General features: G+C 43.6%; 1 protein-coding gene across 1 annotated transcript in view; it reads right to left on the reverse strand.

The window, feature by feature from the left end:
• LOC132383580 (exostosin-1-like) overlaps positions 1-16299 on the reverse strand; it is a 321695-nt gene that overhangs the window by 56501 nt on the left and 248895 nt on the right. Inside the window, exons 3-4 of the mRNA XM_059954726.1 lie at positions 7190-7297; positions 278-397 (exon numbers count right to left, since the gene is read on the reverse strand). Of these exons, the coding sequence (XP_059810709.1) occupies positions 278-397; positions 7190-7297 (228 nt within the window). The remainder of the gene's footprint in view (positions 1-277; positions 398-7189; positions 7298-16299) is intronic.

The following is a 16299-nucleotide window of genomic DNA, read 5'->3' on the forward strand; positions in this document are numbered from 1 at the left end:
AATAGGCCCTTTTGAGCTGCGCTGCCCAGCACCCCCGAGTTAACACAAGCCTGATCACGGGACGATTTACAATGGATGATGGAAAGTGGATGATAGAAAAATGGAGGGCTATGTCAGAGAGAAAGGTTAGATTGATTAAAATGTTGGCACAACATCATAGGCCGAAGGACCTGTACTGTGCTGCAGTGCTTTATGATGACAATAACATGAAAATGTGCTCAAAGGAACAGTCAGGATAGAACAAAAATACGTCAGATTTATCAGGTCCCTCACTTACCTCCAGTGTGGTTGATACAATCCTTTCTACAGAAGAAAAATAAGCGTCCCATAAGAACTGGGTGTGTTGTCGGAATGCCAAGATTTTGTCATTGTCAATGGACCTGACTGTTGATGGAATCTATAAAATAGATAATGAGAAGTGTTAATCCAACCTGCAAAATCAGGGACAGATAATTAATGTGTTCACCACTTGCTGTTAACCTGCTTTTCCTCCTTGTTTGAGGAGAATTTGTATGTCACCAAAGGCACTCACAGAGTTCTGTGGATGTACAACATTCTAACTGGCAGCATCAATATATGGTTTGGAGAGGCTGCTGCACAGGATGAGAAAAAGAAGGAAAAAGTTGCAAGCTCAGCCAGCTCCAACATGGGCACCGGCCTTCAGCATCCAGAACATCTTCAAGGAGCGATGCTTCAGAAAGGCAGCTTCCATCATTAAGGACCCCCATCACCCAGGAAATGCCCTCTGCTCAGTGCAACCAGCAAGGAGGGGGTACAGGAGCCTGGAGACACACACTCAATGTTTCAGGCACAGCTTCTTTCCCTCCATCAGATTTTTGACTGGACAATGAACCCCTGAACACTATCTCAGTATTTTTCCCTTTTTTTTGCACTACCGGTTTATTTTAACTTTTTTTATATATACTTGTTTTTGTAATTTATTGTTCTATTGGAAATAATTTGGAAAATGTGTAGCTAGTGTGATTGTTGGTTGAGTTGAGCTATTCTCTGATCTTGGCTATTAACAGTGCACTGCTGTCTCCTCGTATGGTGACAAATCGTTTGCTGATGAATTGCTGATATTGGAAAACAACTAAACTCAACCAATTATTATGTATCACAATGCACTGCTGCAGCAAAGCAACAAATTTCACTACATATGCTGGTGATATTAGACCATAAGATTTTAAGACATAGGAGCAGAATTGGGTGATTTGGCCCATTGAGTCTGCTCTGCTTTTTCATCATGGCTGATCCATTTTCCCAGATGTATTAAACCCCTTTCTGATTCTGGGATTGGACCTGTGGTGGCCAGGCACCAGCACATCATGGATAACTTATGTCCCATTACTTATTTGCTAATCTCTGAGCTTCAGGAGGCCTGGGCAGAATAGGTCTTTGATGCCAGCAGATGAAACACTAAGTTGCAGCATTGCTCCTGAAGCAGAATTCACGTATTGATGTGGGGATTGAAAGCAAAAAAATTACCAGGCAGTCTGCATTGACATAGAAATGACCAGAGACAAGCCTGGACATTACAATTAATGTTTATTTATTTTAATCTGATCATAGGTTTGAGTCCTTCCATTGGTCAAGGTCAGCGACGGATACTGCATTCCAGCTGTCTGTTTGATACTCCAAGGGATCGGAAGCTTGTCATAGGGTTTGGAGGCTTGCATGCCTCAATGACCCAGACAGCTATGCTGGCTAGAGTCAGGGCCTTGCGCTTTGATTCTTGGTAGGGTCACCCATGCCAAACAAGTCAAATAGGTCTGTTCGAGGCCAGACTAAGAGTGGACAACCAGCCCTCGAGGTGTGGGGTTCTCAGGGCTAACAACTCTGTCAGATCCAAAAACAGAACTGTTACAGAAACAGCAATGAAAATGGAGGGCCTTCATTGCTGCAGCAGCATAATGGGCAGTAAGTGATACTCAACCCAGTATGCAAGCCAGGGCAGTCTGATATGGAGAAGAAGTTGTTGCCCATGCAGCAGGCTCCCCTCTCCAAGCAGCTCATAAACCCAAAGGAATGGCAGAGACTGATGCACCGCAGGAGTTGCCAGTCAATGCTGAACTTAATGTCGGACTGCCTCAGGGATTTCAGCTGCAGATTTTTCCTCAGGGTTTCCTCCTGAAGATTTCCCCACGAGTGGGTATAGCTGCAAGGCAGTGGAGGTTTGAGATCAGTTTTCCATCTCCTAGATGAGCTGCCAACCACGGCTGATTGAGCCCCATCTGCCGAAATATCATAAGTAAGGAAACACTTAATAAGGATAAATAATTAGCAATCAACAATATCTGCTCCATTAGCAGCACAGAGTTGCCATCTATCAGGATGGTGTCACTCAACCGCTTTCATCTGGATTACAGCAAGCTGTGAACCACTCGCTTGATAAGGCACAGGGAGCATCAGCATTTCATCTGAGTTTAGCTTGACACTGGGACTTGAACCCATGACCTTCCTCAGATGCAATTGGCCCCTCACTGAACTGTGTCTCATACCATTAATGAAAGGAGTATTACGGCTGACAGAAATGAATGAGATCACCTGAAGTGCTGGGATCCATTTCCAAGTTGGACTACATTAGCTGATTGCCTATGTAGTCTTATTAGACAGTCCCTTGGGAGTGAGGGTGATGGCTTGCTTCTACTCCAGTTATATGTGTTCTGAGTCGTCTGATAAAGCCAACGTGGGAACCAAGGACACCTTCCTAGGTGGAGCAGGAGGTGTCAGGTAGGTAACTAATTTGGGCATGGTGGACTCTACCCAGCGTTTATGTGGACCTTTTTCCCTTCCTTGTTCTTTATGCAGGGTTTGGAGATTTTCAATGATATCTCTTTGAGCAATCTTCGGAATTGGTGGGAATACTGTATTGTTTTCAAGGAAGCTCGGTGCACATCCTGAAATGTTCTCCTCTGACCAACTGGAACTCCCTTCCAGTGACAGAACTCAAGCATGTGAGTGGTCTGCAAAATGGAGCTGACTAAGTGCATCCAGAACCGCAGTACTGGGCACATTGCCTGAGCAAGGATGCCCGCACTGGCTCCCTTCTCCTCTTGACGGATTTTGCCAGGAGACCATTCCTAGTACCTTTCAAGTGCCTTGAGATGCTCGCTGTAGGCAATACAGAAACAGACGAAGAGAGGGAAAACTGCTGCTGATAGGCGTCGAGTCTTGTGTGAAGTTGTAAATATACTTTTTCTCAATTGACCAAAGGCTGTGCTGCAAATGGTGAATTTCAGCATTGATGTCCATCTTTACAGAATTGCGACTTCTGCTACTTCAAGAAGTGGTTCTTGTTTTTCAGGCTTAGCTATGAACCTATATTGACCATGGATGGTGCTGCACATCAGGGTAGGTTGGTAAGAGACGTTTTGTCATGGCGTGCGTTGGCAATGATTGAACCCAATTTTGGAGGAACAACAGACTCCCGTATAGAGGTGGAAACAAAGGTTTTTACGCAGGAATTCCAGCAGAACATCACTGTTTTGACTGAGTGACATCATGAGGCAAATCTTTCTCAAAACAAGGACCCTGCATTAAGCGTTAATCCAGAATCTGCTTTAAATAGTCACAACACGGAAAGCCCGTGCCAGTCAAAATAAACCTGACAAAATTAAACTGAAAGCATTAGGGCTAAACAACTCTAGTTAAGACAACAATTAACAAATACAGGTGCTCCAGAAACCTTAGAGCCCATTGCTCTACAGTCTCGCAGGGCTTGAGACACTTCTGAGCGTTCCCTGTGAGACCTCCCTGGAGTCGCCACAGCCATTGTTCCATTTCTTGAAGTTGATCATGACTATGGCATCTATCAGATCTGGCATATCCTCTTGCACTTTGGCCAGCTGGTAGAATGAGGAACAATTTAGAAGAGTTTTTGCAGTCTCCACAGAGCAAGCCTCTCCATCAAGACTAAGCTAGTCCATTATCTCAATGACTCCTCTGTGAAAGCAGTGAAAGTGTTTTGTTCACTGTAATGTTAAGCCAGTGCAAACTCCTAGTGGAGAAGTTCTGGATGAGACTCTGAAGGACTCTTAATGTCCTTGGAAAAATTTCTGGATGAACTCCTTGAAGTATTTTTCTGGGGGGTGGGGTGGTGTGAGTGGAGTTGAAAGCCAGTTCTCCAGAGTGTCTTCCTTGTCACGATGGCTAAGGGCACAGCCCTCTGGCAAGGCTTAGTCAGCTGGGACAAAGTAAGGAAGTCTTATTCTGATGGGATCCTTTCCCTGATAAGACATTTAGCGTGCAGTCTTTTCAGAACAATAACCCAGCTTCATCTGATAGACAGGCAGAAGACATTGTAATAACATCCCTGGTACAAGCACAAGTACCTGTTAGACTATAATCATCACCTGAGCAAGAGATCAGATGTCATGTGCATGATGCTTGACATGACAGGCATCAACAACTGTGGCACAACAACAATGTGATTTCCTGCAATGGAGTCTCACAGAACATCTATAATGCCCTGAAGTTCACCGTGACTAGCACATTTAAAAAGACCAAGAACTGGGTTGACCAGAATGACCAGGAGATACTGGAATTAATTAACCAGAAGCATAAGGTGCTCCTGGATTGGAAGGTCTTTTCTTTCTTCAAAGCTGAACTTGGACATCCAACACTAAACCCATCACCTAAAGAACAGTTCATGGGTACAAAGAACTTAGGAAGGTTGACATCGCACTGACAGCCATGCTGTGGGCAGGTTCTTCAAGGTCAGTTAGAGTCCCCATCTCACTGAGAGTGAATATCGGAAGTGTACTACCGAGGACAATGAGTCAGTGACCCTGGGTGGAGCAGTGCACTCTCTGGAACAGTGACTTTATCATTGAAATGAGGGCCCTTTACTCCATCTCAAAATAGCACATCGCATCTAGTCAATCTGGCACTCCTGATCAAAATAAACATATTGTGCGTGCTATATCCTGACTAAAAATCAAGTCCTTGGGAGCAGACAGTATGCCAGCTTAATGGCTAAACTCTGGCTAGAGTCAGAGCCATAGAGTACTACAGCACAGAAACAGGCCCTTTGGCCCATCTAATCTCTTCAATGTTGCAATCTGACGTGCATCACCATCTCTGCTGGCAGCTTGCTCCAGCCTCTGAGTGAAGAAGCTTCCTCTTAAATATTTCATCTTCCACCCTTACCCTATGATGTCCAGCTCTAATCTTACCCAGCTTTTGTGGGAAAAGACTGCTTACATTTATCCTACCTATACCACTGGTAATTTTGTATACCTCCGTCAAATCTTCCCTTATTTTCCACCACTGTGGAGAGCTTGAGTCAGACAGCCAGACTCATCATTCATTGTGACATACACAAATTGCCAGAAAAACCTGTCAAGACGAGCAGCTTGATATTTTGAGTTGAGAACCTTCATCAGGACTGGAAAGGAAGGGGGAAGAAGCCAGAATAAGGTGGGGGGGGGTGGTAGTGGAAGGAGCTGGTAGGTGATAGGTGAAGTCAGATGAGGGGGGGAAGGTAGGTGAGGGGGAAGATGGGTAGGTGGAGAAGGGTGGGGGGATGGTGAGAAGCTGGGAGGCAATAGATGAAAAAGGTAAAGAGCTGAATAAGAAGGAATCTGATAGGAGAGGAAAGTGGATCATGGGATAAACAGAAGGAGGAAGGGTATCTGTGCATTAATGAGATTGCTTCTGCAATCAGAAATGGGTAAAATCATGAATTTTTCCTGGAGCCTCTGCAGGTGAAAACTGCACAGGAGAGGGATGATGAAAGGCTGAGTTCTTATAATCAAACACAGGCTTAGAGAATCTGCAGCAGGAGGAGGCATAAGAAGGCAAGGCTTCTGTCAATAGTCACGAGGAGTTAGAGAGAGACCCATCAGTACAGGGGAAGGCAGTGAGCAAAATTCATCAATATTGACCCAATGAAAAGCAATGACAAGACACAAGGATGGTTTTGTCCAAAGTGACAGTGTGTGATTGAATAAAGAATGTGTGAAGTGTACTGTGAAATTGGTGCTTGACAGGCTGATTGAAAGATTCAGCCCTGTGCTCCACCTTCTATTAACTCATCATTGCAGTGAAGGTGTCCTCCGATTACTGAAGGAGGTGCTGGCTAGAACAAAGGTATTCTGCCTGGGAAACACATTCAGTAAAGATCAAAAATTATTCTGGGGTATATGGAGACAGAATGTAATGAAAAAAGAAATCAACAACCCTTAATTACAAAGAATAAAAGTCATGATTTAATTTACCAGGTACAACTATTGGACTAAGAAACAAAGGGAGTTTGGCCAACTGAACATACTGTACTCCTGCGAAGATTGAGGCATAAGGGCCCAATTAAAATAAAGATTCTAGGTTAAATCATCATTTCCCTATGATATTTCCTTTTTTATTTCTTTTTTCTCCTCCTATAATTGGAGGTTGATATCCTTTAACACGTTTTTATATTTAAAAAAAGTTACCTCGAACAACAAAGAATGCCACGAAGAAACAAAGAATGCCAAGAAGAACTTGTCAGCAAGGGATCCAGATGACTGAAGTATCTAGATGAACGTGAAACCAACCACAGTGGAAGGCATTCATTCACAGTCACTGCTGGAGTTGATGGACAAGAACTTGGTTGAAATTGAGTTCAGAACCAGACCAGGTCCAAGTGAGAATACTGCTGTGTCCTTCTTGGACACACCCTTGGGATCAGGCATGACTTACTTTCACTCCAGTTCTGTTACCAAAGAAGTGAATGTGGAAGCTACTTCCTCTTTCACAGATGGGTGAGGAGCTGTCTTTTGTGATAGATGAGTGGGAAGTTAGTGAAGCGGAATGTTCCCTATATCATTCAAGGTAGCTTTTTATCTGGTCCTGATGTATGGATTTATCCTGATTGCTCATTCTCCATTTTATCTAACTACCCACTCGCCCTAAAAGTTGATTGTTTATTTCCCTCCATTCTGGCTGCCTGACCTGCTGAATTCCTCCAGCATTTCATATGTGGCAGAGATATGAGAAGTGGTCCTCACTTCTCAGGGTTGGTTTTCTGAGAATGGTGTTGTTTAATTGGCAAAGGACCCTCGGGTACCATGGACATTGTGTACAAGGCCCATCGTCATGTCAAGAATGGCATGGAGCTTGACCGAGGAGCACTCAGACACTCAAACACTCTTCACATATTGCAGCTCAGTTACTGTGGTTGGTGAGGTCCAGTCCACTCCTAACTCACCTGCAGTAGGAGTCTCTCATCGCCCACCACAACAGCTTTACTCCAGTCGATGATGTCAGAGAACGGCAGCTCCCAGCCATTACTGAGCAGAACTGGAATGCAAGCAGCCTGGGAGAAAGAAAAGAGATCAGAAACATAACTGAGCCACTGCTGTCTTATGTATTTATATTAATTGTGTCTTTATCTTATTGTCTATTTTTGTGTATTATAAATAGCATTAAACAACTTTGAATCTTCCTCCACTTCCCCTCACATACAAACATTCCTATGTCTAGCATCCCTTTATAGACATATAATTAATTATGTATTTATATCTAATGTGTTTTTATTATTATTGTGTTCTTTATTTTATTGTGTATTGAGTTGCATCTGATCCAGAGCAACAATTATATCATTTTTCTTTCCATTTGTGTATTGGAAATGACACTGAACAATCTTTAATCTTAATTTTCTCAAATCTGGAGCATGGTCCTCAGTCAATGTAAAGAACAAAAGGTGTTTTCAGGTCATCACATACGCTTGGATAAAATCACACAACATTTGTTCTTTTGTATTTTAGAAGCAACCATCCTGAATAACTGACTTCAGACTGAATGGTGGAGCTACCTGGCTTTGCCCTGCAGCATGAAATATCATAATTAGATCCGAGAGGAGTATGGCTGTTGCAGCCACCTGATTGATACACAAATGGCTTACGAAGGGTTCCACAGCATGTGACTGTGGTACACCTGATTGAACTGTGCACCACACAACAACAGCCTTTCTTCTACTCAAATGAAATTTTGCAGTACTGAAAGAAACTCCAACCAACCTACCAAAAGGACAGTCATTAACAAGGGATTCTGCTCACTGTCATCAATGCGAAATGGAGTATCAATGGAGTCTCCGATATTAGCTCCCGAACTTGATAGATTAGGAACTGAAACTTCAATTATTTGTAACTATCACCTTATGGTCTCTTTTATGGTGGGCCGTGCATTTACCAACTCTGCCATGGACAGTTCTAAGCCCAGCTGTGAAGGGAGGAAGGACAGACACAGGGCAAGCAATCCCACCTCAAGAGCTCCGTCAATGCTAACAGAAGCTTTGAAGACCTCACTCCTAGGAGAGAAAGGATCTTCACCTCTATGTCTTTCCTACGAGAAGGGAACCAAAACGATATACAAATACTCTAAGTGTGGTCTCACCAATAACTTATATAACTTCAACATAATGTCCCTACCTGGAACCTCGATGAACACCAGCATGCTAAATCCCTTATCCACCATCTTGTCTACACGCATGGCCACATTTGGCAAACTTTACACTTGTCTGTTCTACATTTGTCAGTGCCCTCCCATTCACTGTACAGGTTTCACCTTGGTTTTGATTGTCCAAAATGCATCACCCTACATTCATCTAAATCCAAATTCATTTGCCTTTCCTCTCCCCATCTCATTTACAGATCAAGATCTCTTTGCAATTAACTGTAATCTGCTTCACTATCGAGTATCATCAGCAAACATGCTAATCACGTCATGTGCCTTTGTGTCCAAGTCATAATCAACAACAGAAGTCTAGGCTTCCAACCCTCCAAGAGAACCACAATCTTGTTGTGGTTTGGAGGCTTGCATGCCTCAATGACCCAGAGAGCTATGTTTGCTGGAGACAGGGTTTATGTTTTGACTCTTGGTAGGATCAGCCATGCCAAACAGGGTAGAGGCCAGACTAAGAGTGGTCCATGGGTCCTCCAGGTTTGGGGATTCAGCTCAGGGCTAACAACCCTGACTAGTAAAACAAAACAGCTGCGGTAACAGCAATGAATCCTTCTGCGTGTGAGAGTGACGGTATTCCCGAGCCTCTGCCCAGGACTTGTATGACTGACAGTAGTGAAAACCGAAAGGAAGCCTACTGGCCTAATAATGAAGGAAGTCCTGAACACTGGCAGAGATGAAAGAGTTTCATTGCTACCCCAAACACCAGCAGCAAAATTGCCAGTAAGAAAGAAAAATCATTCAGTTGGAGATTGAAACTTTAGCCTTCACCCTCTGTTTTCTATCACTGAGACAATTTTGAATCCACCTCACAAGCTCCCCCTAAATCCTACGTGACCAAACCTTCCAGATTAGCCTCCCATGTGGGACCTTATCAAAGGCCTTATTAAAGTCCATATTGACAACAACCACTGTCCAATCTTCAACTATCCCCACAATTATCTCTTCAAAAAACTTCAAAAGATTTGTCAGGGAATGACAAATTCATCATGAGAAAACTCCAAATTAAAGGAAATGATGCTAAAATGCTAACAGAAAGGAGAAGAGAGAAAAAAGCTTATTCAAACTGTTTTTTGTTGAATGTTTTTTTGAGCTTGAAGTGCAAGTTGAAAGGTCATTTCATCACATCACATGACCTTCTACTCTGAAACATCTTGACCCACACACTCATCATTTGCCATTCAAAAATTTCTATCCCGAGTTCCCCACAACTACATCAAATGGTTTGTTACCTAAGTGAATACTTTTTGAAAAACAAATAAACCATCCATCTCTGAGATTTGTGTAATTAATAAACATTTCCGCTGTTGCCTGTAATGGCTCTACATTCTTGTCGTGAATGTGTGGGTTTCCTCCCACAGTCCCGTGATTAGGCTAGGGTCAAATTGGGGTTGCTGGGTGTCACAGCTCAAAGGGCTGCAAGGGCCAGTTCCACGCTCTATCTCGATAAATAAATAAATAGGCTCAAAGAAAATTTTAAGATTACTTCTATAATTAATGCTCATGAGTATTTTATCCGGATTTACTTGAAGCAGAGCCTTAGAGAGTCTTAACCCTTTTCTTATCTTATAGCACTTCCTTGTTAGTATAGTGGGTTAGTATCCCCATTATCATGCAGCAGATTGGGGTTCAATTCTCTGATGGAGAAATTATCATTTTTAGACCACTGAACTCCCTGCCAACTCCCAGTTCTCATCACATATGAAGTGCCAGTAGCAGTATACGATTCAACTTGTATCACATACGTATGCACCTTATTATTTGTTAATTTATTTGTGGTAATAGTACTTTATGTTAAAAGTTCAAAGTAAATTTATTATCAAAGCTCATATATGTCATCATGTACAACCCTGAGATTCATTTTCTTGTGGGCATGCTCAGTAAATCTATAGAATAATAACCATAACAGATCAGTGAAAGACTGCACAAACTAGGGCATTCAACCAGACTGCAGGAGACAGCAAACTGTGCAAATACAAAGAGAAAAAGAAGTAATAAATAAATAAGGAGTAAATATCAAGAACATGAGATCCTTGAGAGTCCTTGAAAGGGAATCCATAAGTTGTGGGAACATTTTGTTGATTGGGCAAGTGAAGTTGAGTGAAATTATCTCCTTTTGATTCAGGAGCCTGATGGTTGAGGGGTAGTAATTGTTCCACTGCTATGGTGTGAGCTATATGTACTGTGTTAGTCTGGAGGAACACTGTCTTGTTTGGCAGTATATACGTGTATGGTTGAATGACAATAAACTTGAACTTAACTTGAATAATTTCTGGGCAATTCTAACCCTACTAAGTCAAGACACCACCAGATGCCAGTTTTATCAGGAGTGTCATGCCAGCCATCCCCAAGAGAAGGGAAATGCCAGGCATCATTTCATTTCAGATTTCTCGTATCTTTAAATTTCAATCTCAGGCAACAGTGTTAGAAATACAGAGGCACTTGAAAAGGTGTTAAACACTTTCTGAGGCGTGAAATTGAGTTAGTGCAAGTCGTTTTGGGTCTTCTGAGAGGCTTAAATGAATGGTTAAAATTCTCAGAGAGTGCCAGAACCAAGGCTGGAACTAGGGAATCATGGATCGCCAACATTGGACTCTAATTCCCCTTGTGGAATATGAAGGAGGGAATATTGGGGGGTTGGAAATGGTGGGGGATCCATACAACAAGTCTGGAACCTAAGATATCAAGAGCGAGAGAGTGAAATATGTACAGATGTTCAACAGAAATGAATGCCATTCTCTAATCAGGTTCAAAGTTTAAAGTAAATTTATTAATAAGCATATGTCACTATATACTGTATTACCTGGAATTCATCTTCTTACTGACATTCACCATAGCACACAGAAATACAATAGAATGAATGGAAGAAATACACACAGAGTCAAATCAATTTGCAAAATAAGACAAACTGTGCAAATACAACAAAAACAAATAATAAATAAAAAACAAATAAATAAATAATACTGAGAACATGATTTGTAGAGTTCTTGAAAGTGAGTCCGTAGATTGTGGCAGCACACACAAAATGCTGGAGGAACTCACCAGGCCAGGCAGCATCTGTGGAAAAAGCTACAGTCGACGTTTTCAGCCGAAGGGTCTTGGCCCAAAATGTCAGCTCTGCTTTTTTCCCTAGATACTGCCTGGCCTGCTGAGCTCCTCCAGCATTTTGTGTGTTGCATGGATTTCCAGCTTCTGCAGATTTTCCCTTGTTTGTACATATCAGTTGAGGTGAGTGAAGTAATCCACATTGGTTCGGGAGCCTGATGTTTGAAGGATTTTAACTGTTACTGAAGCTGGTGGCGTGGGACCTAAAGCTCTTGTACACTTTTTCCTGATGGCGGCAGTGAGAAGAGAGCATGTTGTTGATGGTGGACCCCAATGATGAACTTTCTTGTGGCAGAGCTCTTTGTACACATGGTAGGGATGGTTTTACCTGTGGTAGACCGGGCTGGGCCAGGTTGGTGAATCCTAAGGTCCCAGAATTAATCTGCAGATGAAATGTTTTTTCTTGGTTGTGTTGGTTGTAAGACAGTTAGCCAGGATATCAGAAGATGCATTTCCACTTTCAGTAATGGATGTGCTGTGAATACTGATGTTACTTTCTTTTAACTTGACTGAAAAATAAAATTAGTCACTGACAATTTCCATTTCCTTACCAGAAAACTCTATCTGCTGCTGAACCAGCAGCAAGTTTCAAAACCACTGCTGTTGAACATTGTGGGCATGCTATGTTGTTGTTGGAATGTGTGGCAACAATTGCAGACTGCCCCCAGCACAACCTTGAATGTGTTGGTTGTTTAAGTAAATGATGCATTTTACTGTTTTGATGTACTTCTTCTTCACCCAACTGGAGAATAGGAAGCCAACAGTGTTCTCTGTCCTGGCCCAATAGGACGTTGATCAGCCTTGCTGCTTCCACTTTTACCACACACTTCATTTGTCTTTGGTGCGACAATCCTTCTTCTCCCAGGAATGAGGTCTTTGGAGCTTCTGGTGGCCTTTCTGTACCTCTGGGCTGTTACGTGATGGGGTTGCCAGTCTCACTATCAACCCTCCGTGGTGGAGTTTGTTTCAATGTACATGTAGGTAAATCTGAATCCGAATCATTGACATTTGCAAAGAGGTACAAAATTAAAGATGCTTCAGTATCATATATGGGTTTGCTTTGCCCTTCAGAGCAATAATGTTGAGCTACACTCTTTAGAAATCTCTGCTTAGATCCAGCTGAATACTGTAGGCAATGGTGGGTGGTATTAAAAATATGGCTAGGGTATGAGAGATTGTTTAGAAGATTTACTAAAATGGTGCCAAAAATGCATAACTTCAGTTATGCCAACAAACTGGGGTCTTCTTAAGGGGGAGATTTTGCAGAGGTGCTGAGAAATTTGAAGGCGTAATTAAGAGGAAAGGGTCAGAGTTGTACGCTCCTGACTTGTACTTGCAGATTAGATGGTGGAAGGGTGTCAGGAGTGAATTTATTGATATTGACCCTCAGCCTCCAACCTCTTAAAGCCACAATATTTATGGAGCAAATCCAGTTAAGGTGCTGGTAAATAAGATCCCCAAGATATTAATGATAGAGTCTATAAGCAGCAAGGCTGCAGAAGGACTTGGACAGATTAGGAGAATGGGGAAAGAAGTGGCAGATGGAATAAAGTGTTGGGAAGAGTATGGTCATGGACTTTGGAGGAAAGAACAAAAAAAAAGTATAGACTATTTTCTAAATGGTTAACTTGCAGGCTGAGTCAGTGGTGAAGAAGGAAAATGCAATGTTAGCATTCATTTCAAGAGGATTAGAATACAAAACCAAGGATGTAAGCTGAAGCTTTATAAGGTACTTGTGAGGCCTCACTTGGAGTATTATGAGCAGTTTTGGGTCCCTTATTTAAGAAAGAATGTACTGACATTGGAGAGGATTCAGAGGAGGTTCATGAGAATGACTCCAGGAATTAAAAAGTTACCACAGAGGAGCATTTGATGGCTCTGGGTCTGTACTGCTGGAATTTAGAAGGACGAGGGGGGTATCTCATTGCAAGCAATTAAATGTTGAAAAGCCATGATAGAGTGGATGTGAAGGGGGATGTTTCCTTTGGTGGAGGAGTCGAGCAGCAGAGGGCACAGCCTTAGAACAGAGGTAGAATGTTCATTTAGAACGGAGAGGAGGAGGAATTTCTTTAGCCAGAGAGTGGTGAATCTGTCCTGCCAGAGCATCTCAGCCTGAAATGTCGACTTTACTTTTTCCATAGATGTTGCCTGGCCTGCTGAGTTGCTCTAGCATTTTGTGTGTGTTCAGTGATGAATCTGTGGAATCTGTTGCTACAGGAATCTGTGGAGGCCAAGTCACTGGGTGTATTTAAGGCCGAGGTTGACAGGCTCTTGACTTGTCAGGGTGTGAAAGGTTACCGGGAAAAGGCAGGAGAACGGGGTTGCAAGGGAAAATGGACCAGCCATGATGAAACAGCAGAGCTGATGTAACAGGCTGAATGGTCTAAGTCTTCTCCTATCTCTTATGATTTAATGATAAGGTAATTGAATGTCATGAGGAACTGAGTAGATTCTCTCCTGCTACTCTGTGATACAAATGTTACTGGACACTTGGACACTTCAGTGCATACCTTGGTCTCACTGCATATAAGCATGGGCTGCCAGAATTGCTAAGGGGTCATGAATTGAACATCATGCAGTATTCAGCAAGAATCCCCACTTATAGACAATAGACAATAGGTGCAGAAGTAGACCATTCGGCCCTTCGAGCCTGCACCGCCATTCTGAGATCATGGCTGATCATCTACTATCAATACCCGGTTCCTGCCTTGTCCCCATATCCCTTGATTCCCCTATCCATAAGATACCTATCTAGCTCCTTCTTGAAAGCATCCAGAGAATTGGCCTCCACTACCTTCCGAGGCAGTGCATTCCAGACCCCCACAACTCTCTGGGAGAAAAAGTTTTTCCTTAACTCTGTCCTAAGTGACCTACCCCTTATTCTCAAACCATGCCCTCTGGTACTGGACTCTCCCAGCATCTGGAACATAATTCCTGCCTCTTTCTTGTCCGATCCCTTAATAATCCTATATGTTGCAATCAGATCCCCTCTCAATCTCCTTAATTCCAGCGTATATTCCACTTCTGACCTTATCATGGAAGGAAGCAGCAAAAAAGGTTGAGCCAAGGACACTGCCCTGAGAAATTCCTGCAATGACTTCCTGGTGTGGGTATGATTGATCCCTGCCAACTGCAGGCAGCTTCCTTTTGACAAAGTTCAACTCCAGCTACTGAGTTCCCTTTGATGCAGCAAACTATTATCTACATTGAAAATGAAAGTGATTTGCGATTGAAAGGCTTATCACAGGAGGAGCATTTGATGGCTCTGGGCCTCTCCTCACTGGAATTCAGAAGACTGAGGAGAGACAAACACGAGGAAATCTGCAGATGCTGGAAATTCAAGCAACACAAAATGCTGGTGGAACGCAGCAGGCCAGGCAGCATCTATAGGAAGAAGCACTGTCGACGTTTCGGGCCGAGACCCTTCGTCAGGACTAACTGAAAGGAAAGGTGGTAAGAGATTTGAAAGTAGGAGGGGGAGGGGAAAATACAAAATGATAGGAGAAGACAGGAGGGGGTGGGATGAAGCTAAGAGCTGGAAAGGTGATTGGCAAAAGGGATACAGAGCTGGAGAAGGGAAAGGATCATGGGATGGGAGGCCGAGGGAGAAGGAAAGGGGGAGGGGAGCACCAGAGGGAGATGGAGAACAGGCAGAGTGATGGGCCGAGAGAGAAAAAAAAACTAAATGTATCAGGGCTGGGGTAAGAAGGGGAGGGGCATTAACGGAAGTTAGAGAAGTCAGTGCTCATGCCATCAAGTTGGAGGCTACCCAGCCGGTATATAAGGTGTTGTTCCTCCAACCTGAGTGTGGCTTCATCTTGACAGTAGAGGAGGCCATGGATAGACAAATCGGAATGGGAATGGGACGTGGAGTTGAAATGTGTGGCCACTGGGAGATCCTGCTTTGTCTGGTGGACAGAGCGTAGGTGTTCAGCGAAATGGTCTCCCAGTCTGCGTCGGGTCTCACCAATATATAAAAGGCCACACCGGGAGCACCGGACGCAGTATACCATACCAGCTGACTCACAGGTGAAGTGTCGCCTCACCTGGAAGGACTGTCTGGGCCCTGAATGGTGGCGAGGGAGGAAGTGAAAGGGCAGGTGTAGCACTTGTTCCGCTTGCAAGGATAAGTGCCAGGAGGGAGATCGGTGGGAAGGGATGGGGGGGATGAGTGGACAAGGGAGTCGCGTAGGGAGCAATCCCTGCGGGAAGCAGAAAGGTGGGGGAGGGAAAGACGTGCTTGGTAGTCGGATCCCGTTGGAGGTGGCAGAAGTTACGGAGAATTATACGTTGGACCTGGAGGCTGGTGGGGTGGTAGGTGAGGACAAGGGGAACCCTATCCCGAGTGGGGTGGTGGGCGGATGGGGTGAGGGCAGATGTGCGGGAAATGGGAGAGATGCGTTTGAGAGCAGGGTTGATGGCGGAAGAAGGGAAGCCCCTTTGTTTAAAAAAGGAAGACATCTCCTTCGTCCCGGAATGAAAAGCCTCATCCTGAGAGCAGATGTGGCGGAGATGGAGGAATTGTGAGAAGGGGATAGTATTTTTGCAAGAGACAGGGTGGGAAGAGGAATAGTCCAGGTAGCTGTGATTGAGGAGAGATCTCAATGAAACCTATCAATGTTGAAAGGCCTTGATGGAGTGCATGCCGAGCGGACGTTTCTATGGTGGGGGAGTCTAGGACCAGAATAGTCTGAACCAGTCTGATCAGCCTTAGAATAGAGGGACGTCCATTTAGAACAGAGAAGAGGAAGA

The sequence above is a fragment of the Hypanus sabinus genome, chromosome 30, assembly GCF_030144855.1.
Source record: "Hypanus sabinus isolate sHypSab1 chromosome 30, sHypSab1.hap1, whole genome shotgun sequence".
Taxonomy (NCBI): Eukaryota; Metazoa; Chordata; class Chondrichthyes; order Myliobatiformes; family Dasyatidae; genus Hypanus; species Hypanus sabinus.